Source organism: Abramis brama (assembly GCF_963993115.1).
Source record: "Abramis brama genome assembly, chromosome: 3".
Classification (NCBI taxonomy): domain Eukaryota; kingdom Metazoa; phylum Chordata; class Actinopteri; order Cypriniformes; family Leuciscidae; genus Abramis; species Abramis brama.
Genome location: NC_139965.1, coordinates 38595363 through 38619310, shown reverse-complemented (window position 1 = coordinate 38619310; position 23948 = coordinate 38595363). Strand labels below are relative to the sequence as shown.

The 23948-nt window shown below is 37.7% G+C and overlaps 1 protein-coding gene across 1 annotated transcript; it reads right to left on the bottom strand.

The window, feature by feature from the left end:
• Positions 1-1475: 1475 nt before the first annotated feature.
• abtb2a (ankyrin repeat and BTB (POZ) domain containing 2a) lies at positions 1476-23565 on the bottom strand. The gene is made up of 17 exons (XM_084108492.1): positions 22523-23565; positions 11540-11689; positions 9131-9338; positions 8093-8245; positions 7712-7877; positions 7511-7600; positions 6765-6866; positions 6463-6559; positions 5481-5604; positions 5124-5365; positions 4241-4419; positions 3997-4102; positions 2948-3050; positions 2767-2857; positions 2620-2688; positions 2362-2475; positions 1476-2281 (listed from the first exon to the last, which is right to left on the bottom strand). Exons 1-17 carry the CDS (start codon positions 23373-23375, stop codon positions 2081-2083), a joined length of 3048 nt encoding a protein of 1015 aa, XP_083964618.1. The 5' UTR covers positions 23376-23565; the 3' UTR covers positions 1476-2080.
• Between the last annotated feature and the right edge of the window lie 383 nt (positions 23566-23948).

The window sequence follows — 23948 nt, the reverse complement described above, 5'->3', positions numbered from 1 at the left end:
GTGAAATGGTTTATAAATTATTTGGCAGATCGGACTCAGTGTGTTCATGTAGTAGAGGACGCAATCTGATTTTCTTAATATGTCTAAAGGGATTCCCCAGGGGTCAATATTGGGACCTGTTTTGTTATAGTTATATAAATCAGGGTTCACAAATCTCGGTCCTGGAGGGCCGCTGTCCTGCAGAGTTTAGCTCCAACCAGCTCCAACACACCTGTTTGAAAGTTTCTAGTATGCCTAGTGAGACCTTGATTAGCTGGTTCAGGTGTGTTTAATTGGGGTTGGAGCTAAACTCTGCAGGACAGCGGCCCTCCAGGACCGAGATTGGTGAACCCTGATATAAATGATCTGGGTAAGGAGATTAAAGCAAAAAAAAACAAAAAAACTTTTATGCTGATGATACTATTATTTATACACTTGCTCCATCCATAGCACAGGCAGTGCAAGAGCTTCAAACTGCATTTCAGTCATTGCAAAGTGCTTTTGTGAGCTTAAAATTGGTTTTAAATTCACAGAAAACAAAGTTGTTGTTTTTTTCAAGGGCTCATTCACAAGTCCTTGATAATTTTATAATTTTTACATCACTGAAAGGGATATTCTTACAAATATTTGGATGGATGATAAGCTTTTGTTCAATGTACATATTTTTAATCTAATCAGAAAGCTCAAAGTGAAAATTGGGTTTTATTTTAGAAATAAATCTAATTTTACTTTTAATGTTGAAAAGAAACTAACTGTGATTGATTATGGTGATATATTATACATGCATGCAGCCTCCTCCATTTTAACGAGCCTTGATTCAGTCTACCATGCTTCACTACGCTTTATTACAAATGCAAAATCCCTTACTCATCATTGCATTCTTTATGAGATGGTGGGTTGGACATCACTAACTACAGTATATGAAGAAAACAGCATTGGTACATTTTCATCTATAAAGCAATAGGTAAACTTCCAGCGTATCTTATCTTTGTACCCTTCTTTGTGTTAGTTCTGGCAGTTACCAGCTACGCTCTTCAAAGTGTTTGCTTTTAAATGTACCTAGAGTTTTTACAGAACTGGGGAAAACTGCATTTTTCCTATCACGGAATGGAATAATTTGCAAAAAGATCTAAAAATATACAAATTGGTGTCTATTGTTGAATTTAACGGCATCATAAAGACAGTGGTAATGAAGGCTTGTGATTGTTTTTGTTGAGAGGATACTATGTTCTAATATATTATTATTATTATTTAAATGTTGTCTTACTGTATGGCTGCTACCTTGGCCAGATCTCTCTTGAAAAGGAGATTTTAATCTCAATGAGACTTCCTGGTAAAATAAAGGTAAATAAATAAATATTTAGGAAGGCTATCCCAAACTTCTGACACTCCTATTTACATACTATAGGAATTTTCGGATGTGAAAACTGCAAATCCTGCCTACTCCATAAGAAGAAAAAAAAACAAAAAAACAATCAGAGCCCAAATGTATTTTTCACATTTATTAGTCTTTTCAAAATTACTTGGCTGCTGCATGAAAAATGTTATATCAAATAATTTATTTTTATTGATCCCAAGATATCTCCGTACCATTGCCATACTGCATATTAGAAATATATTTACACTTGTGATATGAGAATACAAAAGTATCTACAATACTACTATATACATTTTTGATAAATCTTCGTAGGCAGGTGTAGAACACTTTGACCACTGGAGGGCGCTAATACTGCAGTTTACATAACTTTCTCTCAGAAGCAGGTAGCTTGATAAAAAAAAAAAAAAAAAAGTGTAAATCCCATCTGTACTGAGGTATGATCAAACACCTCGTCAATCCACATTTAAATTCATTATCCATGACCAAAGCACAATATTAGGAAACAATTTCATACATTATTTTACCATTTAAGTCTTAAAAACTCTAATAAATAGCTCACACATCACATTAAAACACTGGCACTGGCAAAAAAATAGGAATTGCAAAGATGCCACCTGGAGGACAAACATCTTCCAAACAATGTGTCGGTATGGGACTTGACTGCCTGCAAATCTGAGCTTTGTGAACCACACCTGTAATTTCAAATGTTTTCCCCTCATGCGCTCAAGCTCGACGTGGGCCACAGAGTGAGTGCAGCCTTGAAGCCAGTGTTGCCTGAAGCCCATCCAGTGCATCTGGATCCAGTGCAGTGCTGCAGTCAGAACCCAGCAGCAGCTCCTCAAACTGCTCACAGTCCAGAAGATCCACCATGTTCTGCAGGAAAAAGCCTTCACAGAACACTGCCAGCCCCACTGCCTCACTCGCCTGCTCAACAACACACAGATGACATCAGGAGACTGAACGCAGAAACAATGAATATGCTCAGGTAAGCTGTATGTACATACTTTGGAAGTCTGGTAGACGCTCACAGCGTTGATGAGATTTATTCTCTCTGAGCAGAGGATTTCACAGTGTCTCTTCAATACTGGAAGCTGGAATGAGTGTGCCACGGGCAGAAGCTGTACAGGATATGACATATTGCATCTCAGCTTAACTTGACATGTTTTATTCTCGTTTTTAATGCCAAGTCTTTACATTTAATTACAGAAATGTATTTAAACAGTACTGTAAAGTATATGTGCTGCATGACATGTTTTTCTTACCTCCAGCAAATCAGGCACAGACACGTCTAAACATGCTGTTCCTCCACAGTACAGATGTGCCATCATCATCTGAAATAACCACATAGAAGCCATTTTACATGTCATACGTTTGTCTTGTGTATGTTTAGGCCAAGGTTTCTTAGTTACCTGGAACGTGCTGTATTTTATGTCAGTGACTTCAATGGCCATGTGGTCTGTTGTGCCATTGCTCCTGTAGAGGCCCAGCAAGTCTCTGAACCTTAAATGAAATTACAGCATACCATTCACATAACGTATTATAAGGCATGTAACATGTAACATTAGCATGTAACATCAGTTTGAGTAATACCTCTGTGAAGCAGACATGAGCAGAACTCTGTGGGCATAAAACGGCCTTCCCTCCACCACAAATATCACATCAGACATCTCAGCGTTATTCAGAAAATGAGCATCTGCGAGGGTGACAGTACTTATTAACATCATATGATGATATATTATTGATGCTGAGCTGCATACAGTGAAATGTTACTGGTACTTTTATTACAGTATGGAAGAGTCCAAAAAGTTTTGGGTCAGGTTTTTTTTAATATTTATTTTTAAGAAATTAAACTTATTCAACAAGGATAGATTACATGTATAAAAAGTGACAGTAACGTGACTTAAATAGTTTGCTTTTTTTATTATTCATCAAAGAATCCTAAACAATTTTTTATTATGGTTTCCACAAAAATATTAATCAGCACAACTCTTTTCAACATTGATAATAATAAGAAATCAGCATATTAGAATATTTTCTGAAGGATCATGTGACACTGAAGACTGGAGAAATGATGCTGAAAATTCAGCTTTGCCATCACAGGAATAAATTACACAGTTATTGTAATAAACTACAGTTAACTTGTAATAATATTTAACAATATTATAGTTTTTTCCCATAATAGTGTATGATCAAATAAATGCAGCCTTGGTGAGCATAAGAGACTTCTTTCATAAAAAAAAAAAAGAAAAGAAAAAAAATCGGTAAAACTTTAGTTTAGGGTCCAATTCTCACTATTGCTTATTATCATTGACTTACTATCGATTATAGTTGCTTATTATCATGCATATTACTTGGATATTGGCTGTTTATTAGAACTTATAAAGCACACATTAATGCCTTATTCTGCATGACCCTATTCTAAATCTCTTAATCTTACCCAATACCTAAACTTAACAACTACCTAACTAACTATTAATAAGCTGTAATTAGGAGTTTATTGAGGCAAAAGTCTAATAAGTTAGTTAATAGTGAGAACTGGACCCTAATCTAAAGTGTGACCAAAAAAATCTTACCCACCCAAAACTTTTGAACGATAGTGTAAGTGTAAGTAAAGTATGGTGTGTGGTGATCTACATTACCTAGTTGAGCTGTAGGTGTGTCCTTCACTGCCAGAATAGATGGGATGGCTGTAGAGCAAACACAGTGGCTAAAGATGACTGCCAGCTGCTTACGGATGTCCTTACTCTGAATTTAATGAAAAGAACAAACATAAAAAAAGTCTCATTTAAAATACTATATTTCATTTGACTGATAATTCTTGAAATGTAGCATCACACTTTTAACATACACATGATGTTTTGCTGATTGTTTTGTCAGGGTTACCTTGCTAGTTTTGATAATGGAGAAGAGGAGTGGAAGACCCTCTGAGAGCAGCTCCTCACAGTATTTTTCTTCCCCGATAGTGGTGAAGTCTTTAAGGAGAGAAAGCATGAGTTCAGTCCTGGACTGGAACTGGGCACTGCGCACGGACTCCAGCCACACGTGCAGCTTCCACGGCACTCCTGGGAGAGAACAACAACATCTGTTTACTCATTCTAAATGTGTTTATACACTACCGTTCAAAAGTTTGGGGTCTGTATGTCTTTATGTTTTTGAAAGACATCTTTTATGCTCACTGCATTTATTTGATCAATAATACAGTAAAAAGAGTAATATTTCATATTTTAAACACCAGTGTAGGCTGCAGGCCATACAATTTAATTTATTTATTTTAACTAGGCAGATTCATTAAACATTTTAAATAGATTGCAGCAACTTCTAGTAAATTAAATGTTATTTTGTTTAGTTGTCTTCAGAATCGTTGGAGAATCGTGATCTCTGTTTGGAACCAAAAAATTGTGATTCTCAATTTATCCAGAATCAAGCAGATCTTACCCTTACTGAATAAAATAAGTCATTTAAGTAGTACATAAAGTAGTGTTTATATCAGGGGTTGAGAAAACATGAATCTACTTAAATAAAATCACAAATATTACTTTTAAAACAACTGGTACTTCAGCTATAATGGTGACAAAGCTGCTTGTTTTGGTTATCTTAAGATTTGCTGAGGCCCCCTGGTGGGCCCCGGCCCTATGAGTGCCTAGAAAATTGCAGGTTAATCTAACAAATGGTTGCTGCATGCCAAAAATCTCTCACTGTTTATTCATCTCTAATTCAATTTGTTGTCCATTTTCTTTGATTTATTGTAAATGAGTCAGATGTGTACCCAGTGCCCTGAGCTCCATGGTGACGTCCAGGTATCCGTGCTCGGCGCTGTGCAGACTGGCTTCCTGCAGGGCTCTGATGCGGGCCTTACACAGCCGTGGAGAACAGACAGACTTCGCATTTGCTCCGACCTCTATTCCCTGCTTCTCCTGCTCCTCTACTCCCTCTGCCAGGATCTCCTCCAGAGAAAGAACGTCCTCCTGCAGCCGCTGAGGCTGACTCAACAGCTTCCTCAACACGTTCCTAGGGTGAAATACAATATTCATTACATAAGTTCATAATGAAATCGCACCACTGATATTGATCAGTGTGTGTGTGTGTGTGTGTGTGTGTGTGTGTGTTTGTGAGGGGTCAGTACCTGTGTCCATGCGCTGCAGCATGACTGAAGCAGTTCATGCCCTCATAGAGTGATGATGTCAGATGCACCCGCAGCATTGGGTCAGCGCCGCGGGACAACAGCAAACTCACCATCTCATAGTTCCCTGAAAACACGCACATACACACACAATTAAAACTTTTTCTAATAAAGCATGACGTGGAAAGTTCTTTATGCTTTTTACACTACTATTCAAAAGTTTGGGGTTAGTAAGATTTTAAAATGTTTTTCAATAAAGACTCTTATGCTCATTTATTTATCAAAAACACATAAAAAGCAGTAATATTGTGAAATATTATCACAATTGAAAATAACCGTTTTCTGTTTTAATATATTTTAAAATGTAATTTATTCCTGTGATGACAGAACTTAATTTTAAACAGTCTTCAGTCTTACATGATCCTTCAGAGATCATTTTAATATGCCGATTTACTGCTCAAGAAACATTTATTTTTATTATCAATGTTGAAGACAGTTGTGCTGCTAATTTTATTTTGTAAAAAAAACGTAAAAAAAGTAATACATATATAATTATACATGTATGTATGTATGTATGTATATATATATATACACAGGTATATATATATGAAGAGTTCAGATGCAAAAGCCTCTAACTGCCATCTGAAATTTTCTTCTAGAATGATCATTTTTATCAAGCTCGTATATTTAAATTCAGTAATTTCACTTAAATGACAACTAATAGGTAATCTTCATTGCCATTCATTAGAACTGCATTCATTTGAAATATAACTGCATTTACCGTCACTTTTGATTAAATGAATAGATCATTGCTGGATAAAAGTATTAATTTCCTTCAAAAACTGATCATAAACTTTTGAATAGTATTAGTATTATTTACACTACAAATAGCCTCTGCTATAGTTTTCCTTATTGGGAGTACATTCAAACATAACTCTTTAAAAGAAAACATGATAAGGATGACTTTGCGCTGTTTTTTTCCCACCTGCGGCAGATGCCAGCTGGAGGGGTGTTTCTGCTGAGCTGTGGTGGCTATTTCTCAGGGCTGTTCCCTCCACATCTGCTCCCACATCTAACAAGAGCTGGAAGGGCAAACAAAGTTCATTTAACATGATAGTCCTCCAATGTTAACATATAATATTTTATAGTATACTATAGATAGATACTGAACATAAAACATGCCTTCTTTTGTAAGTCATTTTTAAAATGAACATTAATAACATACACTATTATTAAATGACTGCATACAGTAACAGGATTGTACATGTAAGTAGTGTGCATGTTCACCTGTACTACAGATATGTGTCCATGCAGCACTGCAAAGGTGAGGGCCACCCAACTGCGGCTCTCAGGATGGACAGAGGGATGTTTTGGTGAACAGTTGGGCACCTGAAAAGAAGAACAAAGTGAGAGAGAGAGAGAAAAAATAGTATTTATTGGTAAAGAACCAAAATTCTACTGCATATGTGTGAGTTCCCAGAGTGTTACATTCCTGCAAACCAACCATCCATTCAAGAATGTTAACCTTAAATGAGCCCACCTGTAAGGGTGTTCAATCTTGCTTGCTCCTGAAGGGCCAATATCTTACAGAGTTTAGCTTCAATCCTAATTAAACTAGGTAACCAGAGCCTTCAGGATTTATAGACACTTCCAGGCAAGTGTGTTGGGGAAGGACATTGGCCTTCTAGGAGCAGGAATGGATGGCCCGTTATAGATACATCAACACTATCTCACAAGCAATTCGTACGAGTGAGTAAAAGGTGGCTAATTCGTACGACCTCACTCGTACGAATTCGTACCATTTGTCTAAACCCCAGTGATGGATATGTTTAGGGGCAGGGTCAGGGGTAGGTCATTCATACGAATTGGGCAACTCGTAAAATAAGCACGATTTAGCAAAAATCGTACGAGTGAGGTCGTATGAATTTGTACGAATTAACCACCTTGTAAAATTCGTAAGAATTGCCTTGAGATGGGGTTGGATACATGGGTGAAAAAGAGTTAATGAGACTGAACGTGCACAGTGTCATTACCGCTATGTCCAAGTTTGCCCCAGCATCAATGAGCATGTGCACCAGCGCCTCGTCCCCCGCTGAACAGGCGTACATCAGTGGAGTCATGCCCTACATACCCACACAGAAAGAGTTAAACATAAAAAACATGGAGTCAAGTATATGGTTTTCCAACCCTGGGAAAAAAAAAGAAATTCAGAAGTTTAGTCTTTATGGGTTCACCTGGTCATCCATTGTGTTCACCCCATCTGGGCCCAGAAGCTGGATAGCCTGGCCAATCAGATCAGTGCGGCCAGAGTTGAGCATGCGAAAGCCAAGATCCAGATTAAACTTGTCTGTGGCAGCCTTTGAATCTAGACGTTTAAAGGAGGTGAAACAGCACTCTGGCCTGAGAAAAAGAAGGAGAGAGAGTGAATTTGGAGCTAATTACATTAAAAGAATGTGAGTAAAAAATTATATTTTACAGATAGAGAGCCAAAGTACAAAGTTAACTGGGTAAAGACAGATAATTGAACATGTTTGTTATGGTATGTAGGGATTAAACCCTTCACCTTAATTTTGCCAGCACTATGTTCTAACATTTAAGCAACAGGAACATCTTACTTGAGCTGTCGAGGTTCACAGTCCAGTCCAGGGAGAAGCTGTCGGGCAGTCTGTCTCACATCATCACTGTCCACTAACAGGCTCCGTCGATGCTCCGCATGGACCATAGCGACTCGCATCCACTCCATCAGAGGAGGAAGAAGAGGAAATGGCCTGAGAGAGACACAGCATTACAGTCATTTACCAACATCTCTCACTTCACCCCTCTGTCTTTCTCCTTGCCAAAATGCACACACACACAAACACCCAGAAAATTTTAGGGGAGATCAACAGTGGCACAAAACTGGATCAGAGAGAAAAGAGGACAGTGTAATTACAAAGGCTGCTGATTTGGCTCGCCACAGCCTCTTTCAATCCTGTCATTTATTACCACAAACAAGCCTTAATCACAATTTGAATAACAACATCTGCCATCTTCAACAGACACAGTCTCGCTGCAATTCAAATCAGTGTGATATTACAGAACAAATCCTCTAAGGTTTCCTTCTTCTAGTATCTGTGCCAGGAGCGCTGTGATTCTGAAGCATGCTCACAACCATAACTGTCCACCTGCTAAACACATTAGTATTCATTATCTGACGTGAATGCAGAGCAAGGTTTCCACACAGAGTGGAGCCACTCATCTTACTAGAACAGACCTGAAGGTGAAATTCCAAGTATGTCTATAATCTATAGGGAAAAAAGAAAATATAAATACTGATCGAAAAACAGAAGAGGAATGGACAAATGAGTCTACAAGAAATGCACTTAAAATAGTCAAGGACAACTAATCCATTATGCTTGCATAGAAATCTAATATACACTACCTTTGAAAGCTTTGGGGTCAATACGGTTTTTTATGGCTGCATCAAACATACTGTATGTATGTTAAAAATAGTAATTATGTGAAATATTATTGTTTTACATATACATACAATATATTACATTTGTATTTAAAATGTAATCCTGTGATGGCAAAGAAATGGTCCCTCTGTCTCCTGACTTTGGCTCTTTATGAGCCTTAAACAGGTAAAAGTGGTTTTGGCTCATTGATCTCACCTCTCTTTACTGAGGGCTATCCTGGGTGGCTCAAGGTTGGGGTTCTCCAGTGACTCCATCTGTGGACTGCGTAGGTAGTAATAGAGTGTGTGAAGAGCGTCTGGAGACCAGGAGATGGGCTGCAGGCAGAAAGGACGTCCTGGACTGAGACTGGGACTTGCTGAAACCAAACGTTGCATATGGTGCATTGCACGGGAGACCAAGTCACCTGCAGGACACACACATACATTTGAGCTGCAAGCACAAATTCTGTGAAAAGTTTCATATTGTCAAATATCTTAGCATGCAGAAAAAATAAATGCCTTTCAAATGGACCCTGCAATAAATTCCTTAAGATCTGAAAGCAGACTTGCACCAAAATCAAAGTGCGCTGCTGATGTAGAAAAGCCATCTGTGTTTCCAGTTCAACCCCATAAACTAAAGACAGTAGCTGTGCAGCCAAGTGCAAATATGTCTTCTTTTTTTAAAAGTGCTGACAACACACAACACAAAGCATATTTCAATATAGCAAAATATATCTTCAGACCCATCTGTTTTATGTCCAAATGTGGAAATGGAAGAGGATTCGCATAAACTCAAACGTCTAGGAGCTTTATTCTAAATTACTCTGAGGGACATTAAATCTGCTCTTTTTGCCTCCCAATGCAGAAATCCAGACTCAAGCTGCTCCCCAAAGGAGGAGAAGATATGATGAGGACAGACACACTCCTTAAAGTCTGTGTTGATCATTAGACAGAGCAGCTTACAGTAAAGTCAGGGGACACTGTCATCCATATGTGGAAAGCATCATTTAGGAAAGAGATGAGACTGAGAGAACACAACAACAGCAGAGATGCATTATTTTATCCTTGACTGGAAATACTGCTTTTGTACTTAACTACAGGTGGCTAATCTTTAAACAACAGCTAATATGTGAAAGAAATAGACATACTGATCAAGAGGGGTATGGGAAACAATCTAAGCAATCAATCACATATGGTCTACATGGACCTTAATGAACACTTGTGCGCATTAGTTGTTAAACAAAGGGCGCTTTACGATTGCTTGAGTGTCTGCAATCATAAAGCATAAAGAAGGTGCTTTTTACTCCTTTGACCCAAACAGAAGGTGCTCTTGTACCAGCAAAACAACTGCAGGAGTGTTGCTGGTCCCCTAAGGGAGAGCGTGTTTCCCTCTCTGGTGAATGCGGCCCCCCTCCCTCATCCTGAACTGAGGTCTGCAACGTAAACAAACTGCCCACAGTTCAGGCGCTCAAACCCCCCTAGGCAGGCCTGCAATGTCGAGTTGTCAGAAGAGCGGCACTTAAAATGTACAGATGTCTCACTCTGTCTTACAGACATGTAAAAACAATCGTGCAAAAATAGCATTTCACTGGACAGTAGACAGATGAAAAATGGACAACGACAGTGTTTCTACATTAAAGTTTTAACAAGTGCCTTTTGGGTGACCTAATTCTTAAAGAGAACTGCAGTCTTTTACTAGGCTGAGAAAAGCTATTTCTTCTTGGCTAGTTCACCCAAAAATGAAAATTCTGTCATCTTTTTACCCTCACCATCTTCTGAACACAAATGAAGATATTTTTAATATTATTCAATCCATTTTTGTCCATCCGTTGAAAGTCCACGCAAACCAAAACTTAGTATCGTAAAAGCAACCAAAACTAAAAACATATCGTAAAAGTCATCCATTGGAATCAAGTGGTTTCATCCAAGTCTTCTGAAGAGACACAATCACTTTATATGATGAAAAGATATAATTAAGGCTTGAACCACTCAATTTATATGGATTTCATTTACAGTGTTTTTAACTTTTTGAAGGCTTCAGTAATCTTGTTTCATTAAAAATATCAGTAATAATAATTGGGTTTCAGAGATGAACGAAAGTCTTATATATAAATGATGACCGAACTTTCTTTTTTTTTTTTTTTTTTTTTTTTCATAAAGTGCAAAAAGTGTAGTGCAATATACAAATTCATTATTTTATTAACTTTTTAGCGAATCAACAAACGTACAGTGCAACCACTGTAGTTTGATTACCAAACCAATGACTTATAAGCCAGTTATTCTTAGTGGACCTAAAACATACTGTAGAGGCAAATTGTTTAGTAAAATACATGAATGAATGGCTATTAACCGGTTATATTTAGTGAATCAAAATCACTTAAAGTTAACTATTAGTCTTTAAAAGTTCTAAAAGAACCATTACTCTAACCGCTGAGTTGCCAGATTAGGTTTAGGATCAGATTCAGAACCACAACTGTTCAATTTCTTATGATTTTTTTTTTTTATACCTAGTCATATGACAACAATGTAGCATTTATTTGTTTTGTTTTTTTAAACTAATAATACACAGTACACTGTCACAGTCCTTCAAAAGAACTGAATGTGAACTGAAGGGGTTGTAACTTACTGAGTTCCGAGAGGCTGCCCACACAGGTGGCCAGCAGGGCCTGCTCCAACGTCCTGAGCTCCAGCTGTGCGTAGGCATTCTCTCTGCTCTCCACCGCTGAGTCTGGACTCTTAGCATACGGACTGAAATGGGCAGGCAGAGACAGCTCACCTACACATAAACAGATTCAATGAGATTAAATCATCAGAACGCGCAACAGCATCGAACAATTCATTAGTATTTGATTCATTTATCGTATGTGTCTCTAAACATGAACTCTTGCGTCAGCCTTGTACAACTCTCAATTATGGGGGGGATGGGGGGAGACAGACTGCCAAGGAAAAGCCAATCGTTTTCATATACAGTACGTGTGTCTGACAGAGATAAGAAGAGGAAGTGTGGTAAGTCATCATTTCCTCTGCTCGGAACATAGCTCTTTCTCCTTTCTTTAGTCGTCTCTTCCTCGCTAAATTATTCATGCTGTGTCTTATTGCTAACTGTCTCTAAGTGTCCCTTCTATTACTGTAGATTTCTTTTGCTGATTAATTATTAATTATAATTTACGATAATTGGTGGCATGATATGTTTCAGCCACGTCTAAAGCCTGGTGCACACTGTACGATTTTGACCACAATTTGGCCATCTGAGACTAATTCACTTTTTTCTGAGATCCTACAGTTTTTTCTGAGATCCTACAGTGTGACTTGGCTTACATATGCGATCATGTTCGTACAGTCTGACAAGAAACAATCGTAAAGCTGATACTATTACAAATCACTCAGTGTGCAGCTGGTTTAACACTGGCACATTGGCCGTCATGCTGAATGCCGTATATGGCAACAGAAGGGTGATCTATTTCTTCTCGCCACAAGCATAAGTATAGTTTATAAAGATTATCAATCCCTACAGAGTTATAAAAACAATAATAATTCTTGAATGCAGAGTTGATACATTTCCAATGTTTCAGAAACAAAGTGCAAGTTGATAGTCAGTGAAATTAATGAGCAGATCATATGTTTGGCAGCTGATTTATCAAACCCAAATACAGGATATGTGCTTGCTTGGCTTTTGATTTGATTTGAAATCCATGCCTTACCCCTGGATCTCTCTTTCACTGGGTATCAGAAGGGGATCATGGGGGACTTGTATGTGGATTTGGTTTCTTCTTCAAGCTAAACGATAAACCATTCATGAAGTACAGTATACACATTCATCTGTGCCACGATGACTCAAAATATCTCTCCAGATGTTGACTAGTACCTGATCTATTTGGGATTTTTTTTTTATAACATCGTTCTTAAATAGTATTTATCTGAACAAACTCATCGTATAGCCACTTTGAGCAGTTTTGTTTATGCTTCAGCAGCAGATTCTCAGCTTAGTGTGCTACGACTGCCTAGTAAACACAAAAGAGTGATCTTCAAAGCAGAGCATAGCAGTTTTTTGTCTGAATGATATTCAAATAAATACTATAGATTTCATGAACAGAATCTGTGTATGTATGCATTTAATAATTTTCCATATATATAATTAAATACCATCAAGTGTAAACAATAAAAACAGAACTGTGTGGATGGGTCAAAGTGGCATATATGTAATTACCTAATAATTATTATGCTGCACAACTTCTTCAACATTGATAATGCTAAATGTTTCTTGAGCACCAAATTAGCATATGATCATTTTGAAGGTTCATATGACACAGGCTCACACAGCTTTACCATAACAGAAATAAACATTTTAATATATATTTGTAAAGTAAACAGTTTATATGATATGAATATGATATGAATATGATATATGATATGATATATGAGATATGATGTGATATGATATGTGAGATATGATATGATATATGATGTGATATGATGTGATATGAGATATGATGTGATAAGATGTGATAAGATGTGATATGATGTGATATGATATGATATATGATATGATGCAGTTTGAAAGGTAAATTCCAAACGTATTGTTGGATTCTGTACCTTTTGGCTCAATTTGCTTGTTTTTAAATGCAATGTATTATGTACTCTCATACAGGGCTTTCTTAAGACTGTTTGTTTAACTAGTAGTTTGGGAAACTCACCGACTAGCAGATGTGGAAATATGAAAAATGTTTTTGCACATACTGTATGTGGTAATGAGCCTAGTCAGAATATAACTCTGTCTATAACCACATACACATGCCTCCTGAACTGAGGCAGTCTGGTCTAGTTAAGGTCATTTTACATGTGCTACAAATCATAGTTATTAGTTAATACAGTGCAGCTGAAAATACAGAAATATGACTTTATAGAGACCCCAAATCTAAAGCAGGTCTGCATGTGTAGGAGCTGCGTAGCTGTTTGGCCTGGCATCTACTGCCAAATGGGTTTGTATATGGGTACGGGTGAGCCACAGGGTGTGTGATGCAGCTGGTCAGGCTGTGGACCCACAGACCCAAACCCCTTTATCCAGAACACACCCATTCTCTTTCCCACAGCTAGCCGTGTCTATACTGGCAGCCTTGAGGCCATGACATGCGTCATAGGCAGCCGCACGCTCCCACAGACACATATACGCACACATGCACTCTCATCTGCTACCATCATTGTGGACTGAGGAAGAGGGGAATGTGTGTGCACTGCCATTATGTGGAGAGAAATTGAGCTCACACACACCACTGATGGGAGACTGGGAAATCCATACGAGTGTGATAGGCCTGACCAGGAGTTACGCTGCCAATGAAAGAGAGAAGGAGAGAGAGAAGCCGGGAAGAGACATGGTTAGGGGTTACAGTATGTGGCAGAAAATACACTTAAAATGAGATGAGCAGCAACATTTACTGAAGTGATTCCAATACTGACCTCTACTAATGTGTTTGTGTGTATACTGTAGAAAACCATCATAAAACCAGAAATATTTCAGCCGAACAATATGGTATCTTCTTTTAAAACTATCAGACAGATCTAATATTTTTAGTTTTATGACTAATTTTATTATTTTATAAGTAAAAATGCTTTATGTTGTGAAACAAAAAGCTTGTTGTCAGGGTGCCAGACTGTTAAGGGCTTCCACTGGAAACAGATGTGTATGACAAAACACTCAGGTCTGAGTAACAGAGAACTGTTTTGATCTTGGTTTTAATCTTTTAAGATCTAAGAGATTTTTAAAAAAGAGCACACAATGATATAAACCCAATAAATCAATAATTACAGTATTTGATATAATGTCCAATTACCAAAAAATGACCAAATTTAAAATGTATGCTATTTGCAGTATTTTGTCTAAATAAAATTAAATCAAAAAGGTAAAATTTTTCAATTAAGGTTCAGTTGGTAAACATTAGTTACAACTACATTAGTTAACATAAACTAACAATGAAAATACTTCTAAAGCATTTAAAACTCTTAGTTCATGTTAATTTCAACATTTACTAATACATTATTGAAATCTTAATTTAAGACATGAGCTAACATGAAATAACAATAAACATTTGTATTATTATTAATTAACGTTAACAAAGGTTAATAAATACTGTAAGTGCTACCAAATCAATAGTTCATATAACATTATAATTTATGGTAATTCATTTTGAGTTTGCTTAAGCGTTTCTTTGTGTTATATGATGAAAACTTTAAATAAAAACAGTTGGAAATGAGCATGCATTAAATCCAATCCAAAAATAAATCCAATATTGAATGATACAAATAAATTAAACAAATATTTAACATCCATAGTTACTTGAAAGTACAATTTGCTTTACTCCATTGCTCTGAAATTTTAAAATGACAATAAACCTGGCTTTTATAACATTCAGACTGTTCTATATTAAGAATTGATATCCATTTGTTTAAGAACCGGTTAGTTCTTTAGTTCAGAAGTGTTCGCCACCAGAGAACAAATCCCTTAAGAAAGTGCTGAAAGAAACCTTTCAATTGCAAACTCAAATGCAACCACACTGATTTGCTTAAATACGAGTGATCAACTTATTTTCCTTGCCTGATTTTGCCCAGGTAATATGGTTTGAACACAGTGGGTCCAGTCACACGCTACCACAACACCACCATTCTACACAGGGCACAATGGCACGAGTGTGCTGAAGAGCCAGAGTCAATCGGCCCTTGTGTAACTAGGTGCTGTGCTGGAAGTGCCTGCAGATTGAGGACATGGAGCGTTGACTGCTATCTCTAAGCGGTAAAGGGGAGGTGCCCTGTTAGTTGTGTGTGACTGCGCACACGGATCATTTCTGCCAAGATTTCCCCTCTCCAGAGGGCAGACCATAGATAATAATAACAACTTCCTGCATCCAGCTCCTTATTTAAGACACAGCCCCCACTCATTGGAAGAGCTTTGGGTTTACAATTCCAGTCAACAGGGAGATACTGTACAAGGTCAAAACATTTACTTCTTAAACTTGGTCTACTTGTATATGCTGTTTTACTTCTAAAATCACCTAATTTGAAAGTAATAAATCCAATATATGAAACTTTTATTGTAATATGTCATTTAATGTTTAATTTATTTCAATTTTAAATGTATGACATCCAATAAAAAGAGAATAAACTTAGCAATATAATTGAAACAGTGGCTGCTCATAAAGCAGATGGCTTTTCTACTGTCAATTGTAAGTGCAACAAACCCTTCTAGGAGAACCTCCTGGAGTTTAACAGTCTTCATAATGATACACATTATGCAGATCTTGGCAAGGGGCTACTACTCCAGGTGTTCACATACTCAAATGCAATAGGGATAACATGCATCTCACTGGCAAACTACTGCAAACCATTATTTAAGTCAGCTTCGAAGAATATAAGGGTGATTAGGGGAACTTTTGACTACTTGAAATCTCGATTTTTTTTACTATTTTACAGATGCAGTTATTATAAAACATTTGAATTTTTTACTGAATTGAAAATATAACATTTGTGAAACATAGACATTTCCTGATTCAACACATTTAGTAAAAATGCATTACAGATTCTAGGGGTATGATTCTCGCTTGGGGTGCGAGAAGTCCTGGGTTCAAATCCCAGACGAGCCCCCAATTTCTGTTACATTCAATTATGGATTTGGTCATTGGATGCAATACACTTATTGTGTACATACACTTGTGTAAAACATTTTTTTTTATTAAAATTAACATTTTATTCTTTAGAATCATGGATCAGAAAAGGGGACAGAAAAGCTCCACTAACTGAAGAATCACCCATTTATGAATGACCTCTCTATGATGGACAGACAGGTCACTGATCACAACCTCTCAGTTTAGCCCCATGACACCACTTGCCACCTCAAGCCATAACTAAAACAGAATGACAGCCTGGTCAGTTTCAGAGCGGCCCATTTGAGAGCTGCAATCTAAAGCCAGGAATTCACTCTGAAGCCTCATTCTTGAGAAAGATGGAAAAAGCAGAACAACAGTAACTACTATACAGGATCTCCATCTGCCCGCTTCTCTCACCCATAAACCCCTGAGCCAGTTTCCATGGAGGCAGTAATTTCAATTGCAAAGTATTTTTGTAGCAGTTTTTCAAAACATGTCATGGCTCTAGAGTGGATTTCCTGATCTGGGGTTGAACGGAGGACAAAATCTCTTTCTGATGATAGCTTAATTACTTACAGACTATTCAGTGAGCCTTCGCAGACTAAAGGGGTTATCACTGAGTAGGATTTTAATGTAATTTAGCTTGTCAGACTGCAATATTAATCAAAGTTGGAGGGTTTGGTAAGTATGGGATAAGTTGAGGAGAGACAGCATTACAACATTAATCATCCAGAGCTAATCCATAAAACATGATGGGTGTCAAGACTATAGGCTAACAGATACTGCTAAATAAATCACTCTGTGTAATTGCTGTGATGACAAACACTTGATTAACTTGCACTCTGTGGTGAAGAAACTGCATACATCACTCAAGGAACACAATGTGGATGCGTAATTATCCTCTATTAACCCTTTGAAATGACTTTTCAACAAGGTGTTGATTACATCACATTTAATTCAGTTTTACAAAAGATCCCCAGCAAAGATCATTATTTTCACACGAGCTAACAGAAATGGTAATATTCAAGCAGCAATCCCCTGAAACAGTGGCTGAAATTTATTTGACACCTACTTAAACGGTCAAAGTCGGAACAAAGAGGTGTAGAGTAACTCAAGATGGACTGTATTCATAAAATGACTGATTAGTGAGTTTTTATGGGCTGTCAGGAGGTATGAAGAACATGGTGTTCCCCAGTGTATAGTTACTCACATATACTGCATTTTCTGTGCTTTATGAAAAGCTCCAAGGTACCTTCTTTGAACATTAACAATGTGTAAAACCCCTAGTTTTTACATTTGGATTAATGAGGTGGCACAGGGAATATTTTCTTTCAATTGCAAGCTCTCTATGTATGTGAGTCTAAGTGATTAGATCTTTGTTGTAACAAAACAATGAAGCTGTCCGATAAAATGTTTTATGTTGTATCATAAAATGCTACACTCCTACATGCATTAAGCTCTCATTTGATGTAAATTAAACCACAATTGTTTCCTCTCTTAATTCAAATCAATATAAAGGTGCATTTTGTGCACTTGATGAACATACCTGCTATTGTTGTTGTTTTTCACGGCAAACGTTTTTTTCTCTGTACAGATGAAAACGTTATCTAAATGATTCCCATTCACGCGTATACACTGAAATGACTAAAAATGCAGTATTATGCATGCCAGACAAGTAACTGGCAATGTCACTTTGTAAAGAAAGACGACGCGTCTCGCACATACGCATTCAAACGCCGTGCCTATAGACTACACACGTAATACGCATGTGCACGCAGTCACCGTTTTCACAGATTCACGTTTTTGAAGTTTACATGGAGATGATAACGGTATCGCTTTCAAAACCCTTTTTCAAAAACTTGCACTGAAACCTACTTCAAAGTTTGCATTCTCAGGCCACCAAAAGGCCGTTGTCGTTTAAATGAACAGCCAGAACGCATTAAAAGTTTTATATAACATACAATTTTTAGAAAAAGCATAAGCATGAAGGTCCATCCCTAACTCCAAAAGCTAACCAATGGGGTGTAAGCAGATCATATGAGATTATACTGTATGAACTCATGAATTAGATATCAATTTGGCAAAATGTAAAATAGTTTCAATGGTGATTTTGAGAAATGTCTCTCTTTTTTTTTGTGTCCATACAAATGGAAGTCAATCAAAATGGCTTAGTTATCAACATTATTAAAAATATATATATATTCTTTTTATGTCAGGTTTGGAAAAACATGAGTAAATGATGACAGCATTTACATTTTTAAGTGAACTTTTACTTTTACATCTGTAAAGAAATGTGTTTGAATATTGATGATTCTAAAGTCACTGCAGTGCAACTTCCATTACTGGCCACCCTGAATTTAGATTTAAGTAACACCTCTTTGGAACAGATGCTAATGGGTCCAGGCAGGCATGCTGGGGAGTTGAGGAAGGTCAACTCGCACACAGAGCAGCTGTCATTGCATGCTCTAGAAAGGCACCTTCTCCTCTCCTTATAGAAAGCATTTGTCCGCTCTAGGTGCTCAAGTGAGACCCTCAGAACGATGTTTATAATAGCACTTATTGACTACATGTGTAAACAGAGAGCACAGACCTCATGTGAAATACTAGCTTCTCTGTAGCAGCTTCAGTCCATCTAGCACACACAACAAGGTGAGACCTCTTTTATACATGTTTTTACTAAATAATCCCAGAAGACATTTCTGACTTTTGAGAAAGTCTTATCAAAGTAGAGCTTATCTTACTTAAGAACTCAGCCTCCTAAACGCACTCTCTGGCTTGAAATGACCATGGCTGGGAAATGCTCTAATTTCTGCGGTTTGTAGTCAAGCTCAAAGAAACTGGGCTGTGTGGGCGGAAAGTTTTATGAGGATAATTAACCAATGATGATTACAAGGCTCCACACACAGACCAAAACTCAACACCCCATTCAGTGGGGCTGCTCTCACGGTGTGGAGAGCCAATCTGATGTGAACTGTGTCTCACCTGCATCCCCTCATTTGACCAGCTCTTTTATGTCCTGTCTGTCATTAAAGCCAAGTGGGGACCTCAATTAAATCAGACTATTTATTTAAGGGGCTCAATCGCTTTCCTTTTAGAAGACTAACATCGTGTTTCCGGTTGACATCTTGCATGGCTGAGTCATAATGGCCATTATTAGCTTGTTTATTGTAAAGGCTTTTCTGTGACTGCAGTTGACCTCCACCTAAAATTATGGTGATGCAATTATCAAATAGATAAAGGGTTCTTTTAGTAAACTAGTTTTAATACTACAGAAGTTGATCATGGAAGCAAGAATTAATTATACATGTGTGGGCCATTTATGCAATATTCTCTGCTCATTCTGAAGGGATGCTTGTTTTTAAAAAGGAAATCACCCCCTGCCAACCACTGGTGGGTTGTATATATTTTCAGCTGGGATTTCCCCTATGGCCTGCCACAACACTGTTGTATTTTTTTTTTTTTTAAACCAACAAACCATTCTGCTATGCTGACCTAATAATATATTGAAAAAACAAACAAAATATGAGAACTCAAATTCTGTATTAAATGGAAACCTGGCAACCTACAACATTAATGCATCATAATTCAGTCTTCTGATGCCATCTGCTCAAGGCACTTTGTGCGGACAAATGCATAGAGGCCAAAGAACAAGACCACAGTAGCTTTCACAACAGAAAATGGGCATTTTTTTCTGTCATTTAAGCTGTGCGGCACTAAACAGTTCCAGATGTGGCTCTGCTCAGCATGTGAGACAAGAGTGTTTGACATGAAAGCCTATGGCATCCTTCTCTCATTCGACAAGTCTCTAGCAAGTAAAAAAATAACTAGGCCTATTTGTGGTTCTCAAACATTTGATTTCCAGGATGAACAAAATTCAAAATTGACTAACAGTGAGCGTATGCAAATAATATTTTATCATTATATTTCTATGTGTTGAGTGTGCTTTAGACTGCTGAGTTTCTAAGCCTCAGTATCATATGCAGGTCAGCTGTATTTCAGTATAAGTGAGCAAAACAAGTTTACCAGCCATGGGTGATTGAGCACGAGTGCACTGTCACATCAATCATGCTGAGTGTGTACCTGTGAATCAGATTAATACATTTCTAAGCCTATGCCTCCATAGGGGGTGTTTGAACTACACCTAGGGTGCAAAGTAAAAAACACTCATGGAAAGATGTTAATAGATACCACATTCAGAAGCACAAAGTGAAGTAGGTGTTGATGTATCCTACCCAATAGTATGTAGTTTGTGTGCTGCTGTTGGATCAATGGCTGCTTGATGGTTTCGATTTCATTCCCACAGGATATCAATAAACTCTTACTTTTATGCGTGAAAATTAAACCATAATTTCCTCTCTTGTTTTAAAAAGGCTGCCCTGTCACAGAGATGATCAACAGACTGATTTAAACCAGAGGAGAGTGTGTGATGGCTTTCCATTCTTTTCACTCTGGCCTCTCTCACTTGTTTCTGCTCATTTTCCAGAGCTATACATGGCTTAGAGCAGAACAATGGCCTTTTTGTTCATTTCTGAAAATGTGTTTGACCAGTGGGATGTACAGCCACAGCCAAACCCTATTTATAATGTAGAAGCTACCATTTTACCAGCAAGTTGTAAACTGTGAGAGTGAAATCCACACAGGTAGCAAATCAAGTCTGAAACATTAAAAGTTGGTCCATGATTTAATCAGTATTATCTACAGTATTATAGTATTACAAGGAAATGATGTATTCACGGGATTAATAAGCCATCACTTGTGCCAAAAGAGGGCAAATATAATTGTCTTGTATTCACATTTCACACCAAAGGCATTGCATCACTGGGCCTCGAGTTGTCATGCATAATGATCAGACTTGTGGTGAGACTCGCTTTTCTGATATTTGTTTACACATAATTATGCAGAGCTGTGCGCATCCCTCTTTGAGACAAGATGAAAGTGGAAAATATAATTAGTTTTTTCCCTGAGACCAAGATCAAGGTGCCTCTCAAAGACTCAGAATCTAATAAAATAAGACATTTGTCAAAGATCAAAATCAAATAACACATGCAAACAAAATAATAACGAATAATTTTGCTGCATTTTACAATATAGAGCTTGTTACATTACAAAATGTAATTATGTTGCAGAGCCACTTGTAACAAATTGGTGTTCACTATTATAGATACAGTCGTGCTCAAAGGATTACACCTTGCAGAATCTGCAAAATGTTAATTATTTTAACACAATAAGAGGGATCATACAAAATGCATGTTATTTTTATTTAGTACTGCCCTGAATAAGATATTTAACAACAAATTCTTGATTCTTAATACTGTGAGTTGTTACCTGGATGATTCACGACTGGGACCAAAAAAACAAAAAACAAACAAACAGTCGTGGATCATCCAGGTATTACACACAGTATTAAGAATCAAAAATATGTAATCTTTTGAATGGGGTCATTTTTTTATAAATTCAGCTATTTTTTTTTTTTTTTTGTCTTGTGGACTATATGTGCACATCTTTTATGTAAAATATCTTATATGTAAACTTTTGAGCATGACTGGATATTGTAAATACTTTTATTGTAAATAGGTTATAGCATACACTATAACAATTTTATTAATTTTAACAGCAATTAAAAGTAACTACTCTATAAGTAGTTAATTGTAACAAATTAAACACACAAAAATTTCTATGAATTTTGAAGGCACTCTTGTTTTGAATTGTTCAGTTTGCAAAATGAGGACTATAATGGTTGGCAAGTGTGTAAATTCACATTCTGGTGGCAGTTAGTCCTTAGCAACTTTTATTAAGAACTCAAAATTCACGTTTGTGGTATGATGACTATAAACAACAGTAATTTGTGATAACCATATAGGCTAACTATATCCATAACCACCTTTGAAAATTCCCAGGGTAACCAAAGGGCTCAAAAATACTACTTTACGACTGCGAAGTGTTAACTACTTTAATATTTGATTAATTTGTCTTACCATTGGCGTTCTTCCCGCAGATGAGATGTTCATAGTTTTGCACGAGACCAAATATATCCGCGTCATTGCTGACTGCAGCCTCGAGCGCATCAGCCGTCACTGGTGAGATGTTGGTTCCGCTCCGCGCCACCGCCAGCACACGAAGCCCAATTTCCTCCACTAGATTTTCAATGCACGCGGTCAAACAGATGGCCGCGTACTCATGAATGCGCACTGAGATGCGAGTGTCCACCATCCAGCGGAAAAAGCGTCCAACAGACAAACTCAGCGTGCAGCGGGAAGACTTGCTCTTGCGCAGAACCTCTCCAGCGCTCATGCTGTACAACGAGATGGCTCTGACCGCGGCCGAGACGCAGCTTTCCGCCAGCGCCCAGCTCATGATCAGTCTCATCGCGCTCTGCACCTCGAACCGCGTGCACCTGCAGTGCACAACACTCAGCCGCTGCGCTTCTCTGGAGATCCGCAATAAAGCTCTGCGCATAAGCACTGACAGACTCCTTACGCTCTCTGGAGTGAAAGACAGTCCCTCTCGAGCAACTTTACGCAGGACCACATCGATCTCTTCATCTGTCCAAGGGAACTCCTCTAATTCTGGTAACCTCGGACACTTGGAGAAGATGTCTTCTGGGTCTTCAGGAAGCACCGTGTTCACGGTGTCCCAGCTGTTGTTCCTGCTGTTTATGGATCCCGTGTTGCTCCACCAGTTTCCCCGCTGTGGAGAACTGATGAGCGCCTGGGAGTTGGACTTGGAGGAGGACAGGCTGAGGGATCTGTATGAGTCACCGGCTCCATATCCAGAGTCCAGAGTCAAATCCTCCAAAGTCTTCATAGTAGTATTGCTCAAGGCTGCCATATCTATATATAATATTCCACGAATATTCCACGTTTTTCAATTTATAGTGTTTAACAGGAGGTGGACTCCTTCCCTGGTTAGTAAACATGCAGCGCAAAGGCACGATCCTTGTCTTAATTTAACGCACGTCCATCGCTAAGTACGGCTCTTGGTTTAAAGGTCAGCACTCATGGGCAATCCAGTGCCATATGAACCCTGGTGCTCAGACAGAAACTTTTAACAGCGAAAAGTTTCGTCCAATCAGCGGACAGCTTTCTCTCAGCCAATCAGACACATGCAGCGCTCGCGGAGTAAAGTGAGGAGATGTTGGTTCTAACTGGGACAAAAATGTTCGGTCATATTACTAAAGATTCAGGTTTGGCCTTTGGATCGTTTTTATTTATTTATTCTATCTAAACACAATCTATCACAAATATATATGATTGGATTGGATTTGATTTGTTTTTCTTAAAAAAGAAAAACGTAAAAACCGAAATTTCAAATGCCATTACTTGTATTGGGGAACAAATTGACGCAGTAAGGAATGAATCTGATTAGTATAGAGTTAATAGGCAATAAATAGCATCTCTCATA

Excerpts from the sequence above, each read along its gene's own strand:
- abtb2a (XM_084108492.1), bottom strand. The coding sequence starts at position 23,375 with ATGGCAGCCTTGAGCAATACTACTATGAAGACTTTGGAGGATTTGACT. Across the intron at positions 6,867-7,510 it reads GGGCAAACTTGGACATAGCG|GTGCCCAACTGTTCACCAAA; the intron begins GTAATGACACTG and ends TCTTCTTTTCAG. Across the intron at positions 5,605-6,462 it reads CCAGCTGGCATCTGCCGCAG|GGAACTATGAGATGGTGAGT; the intron begins GTGGGAAAAAAA and ends GCGTGTTTTCAG.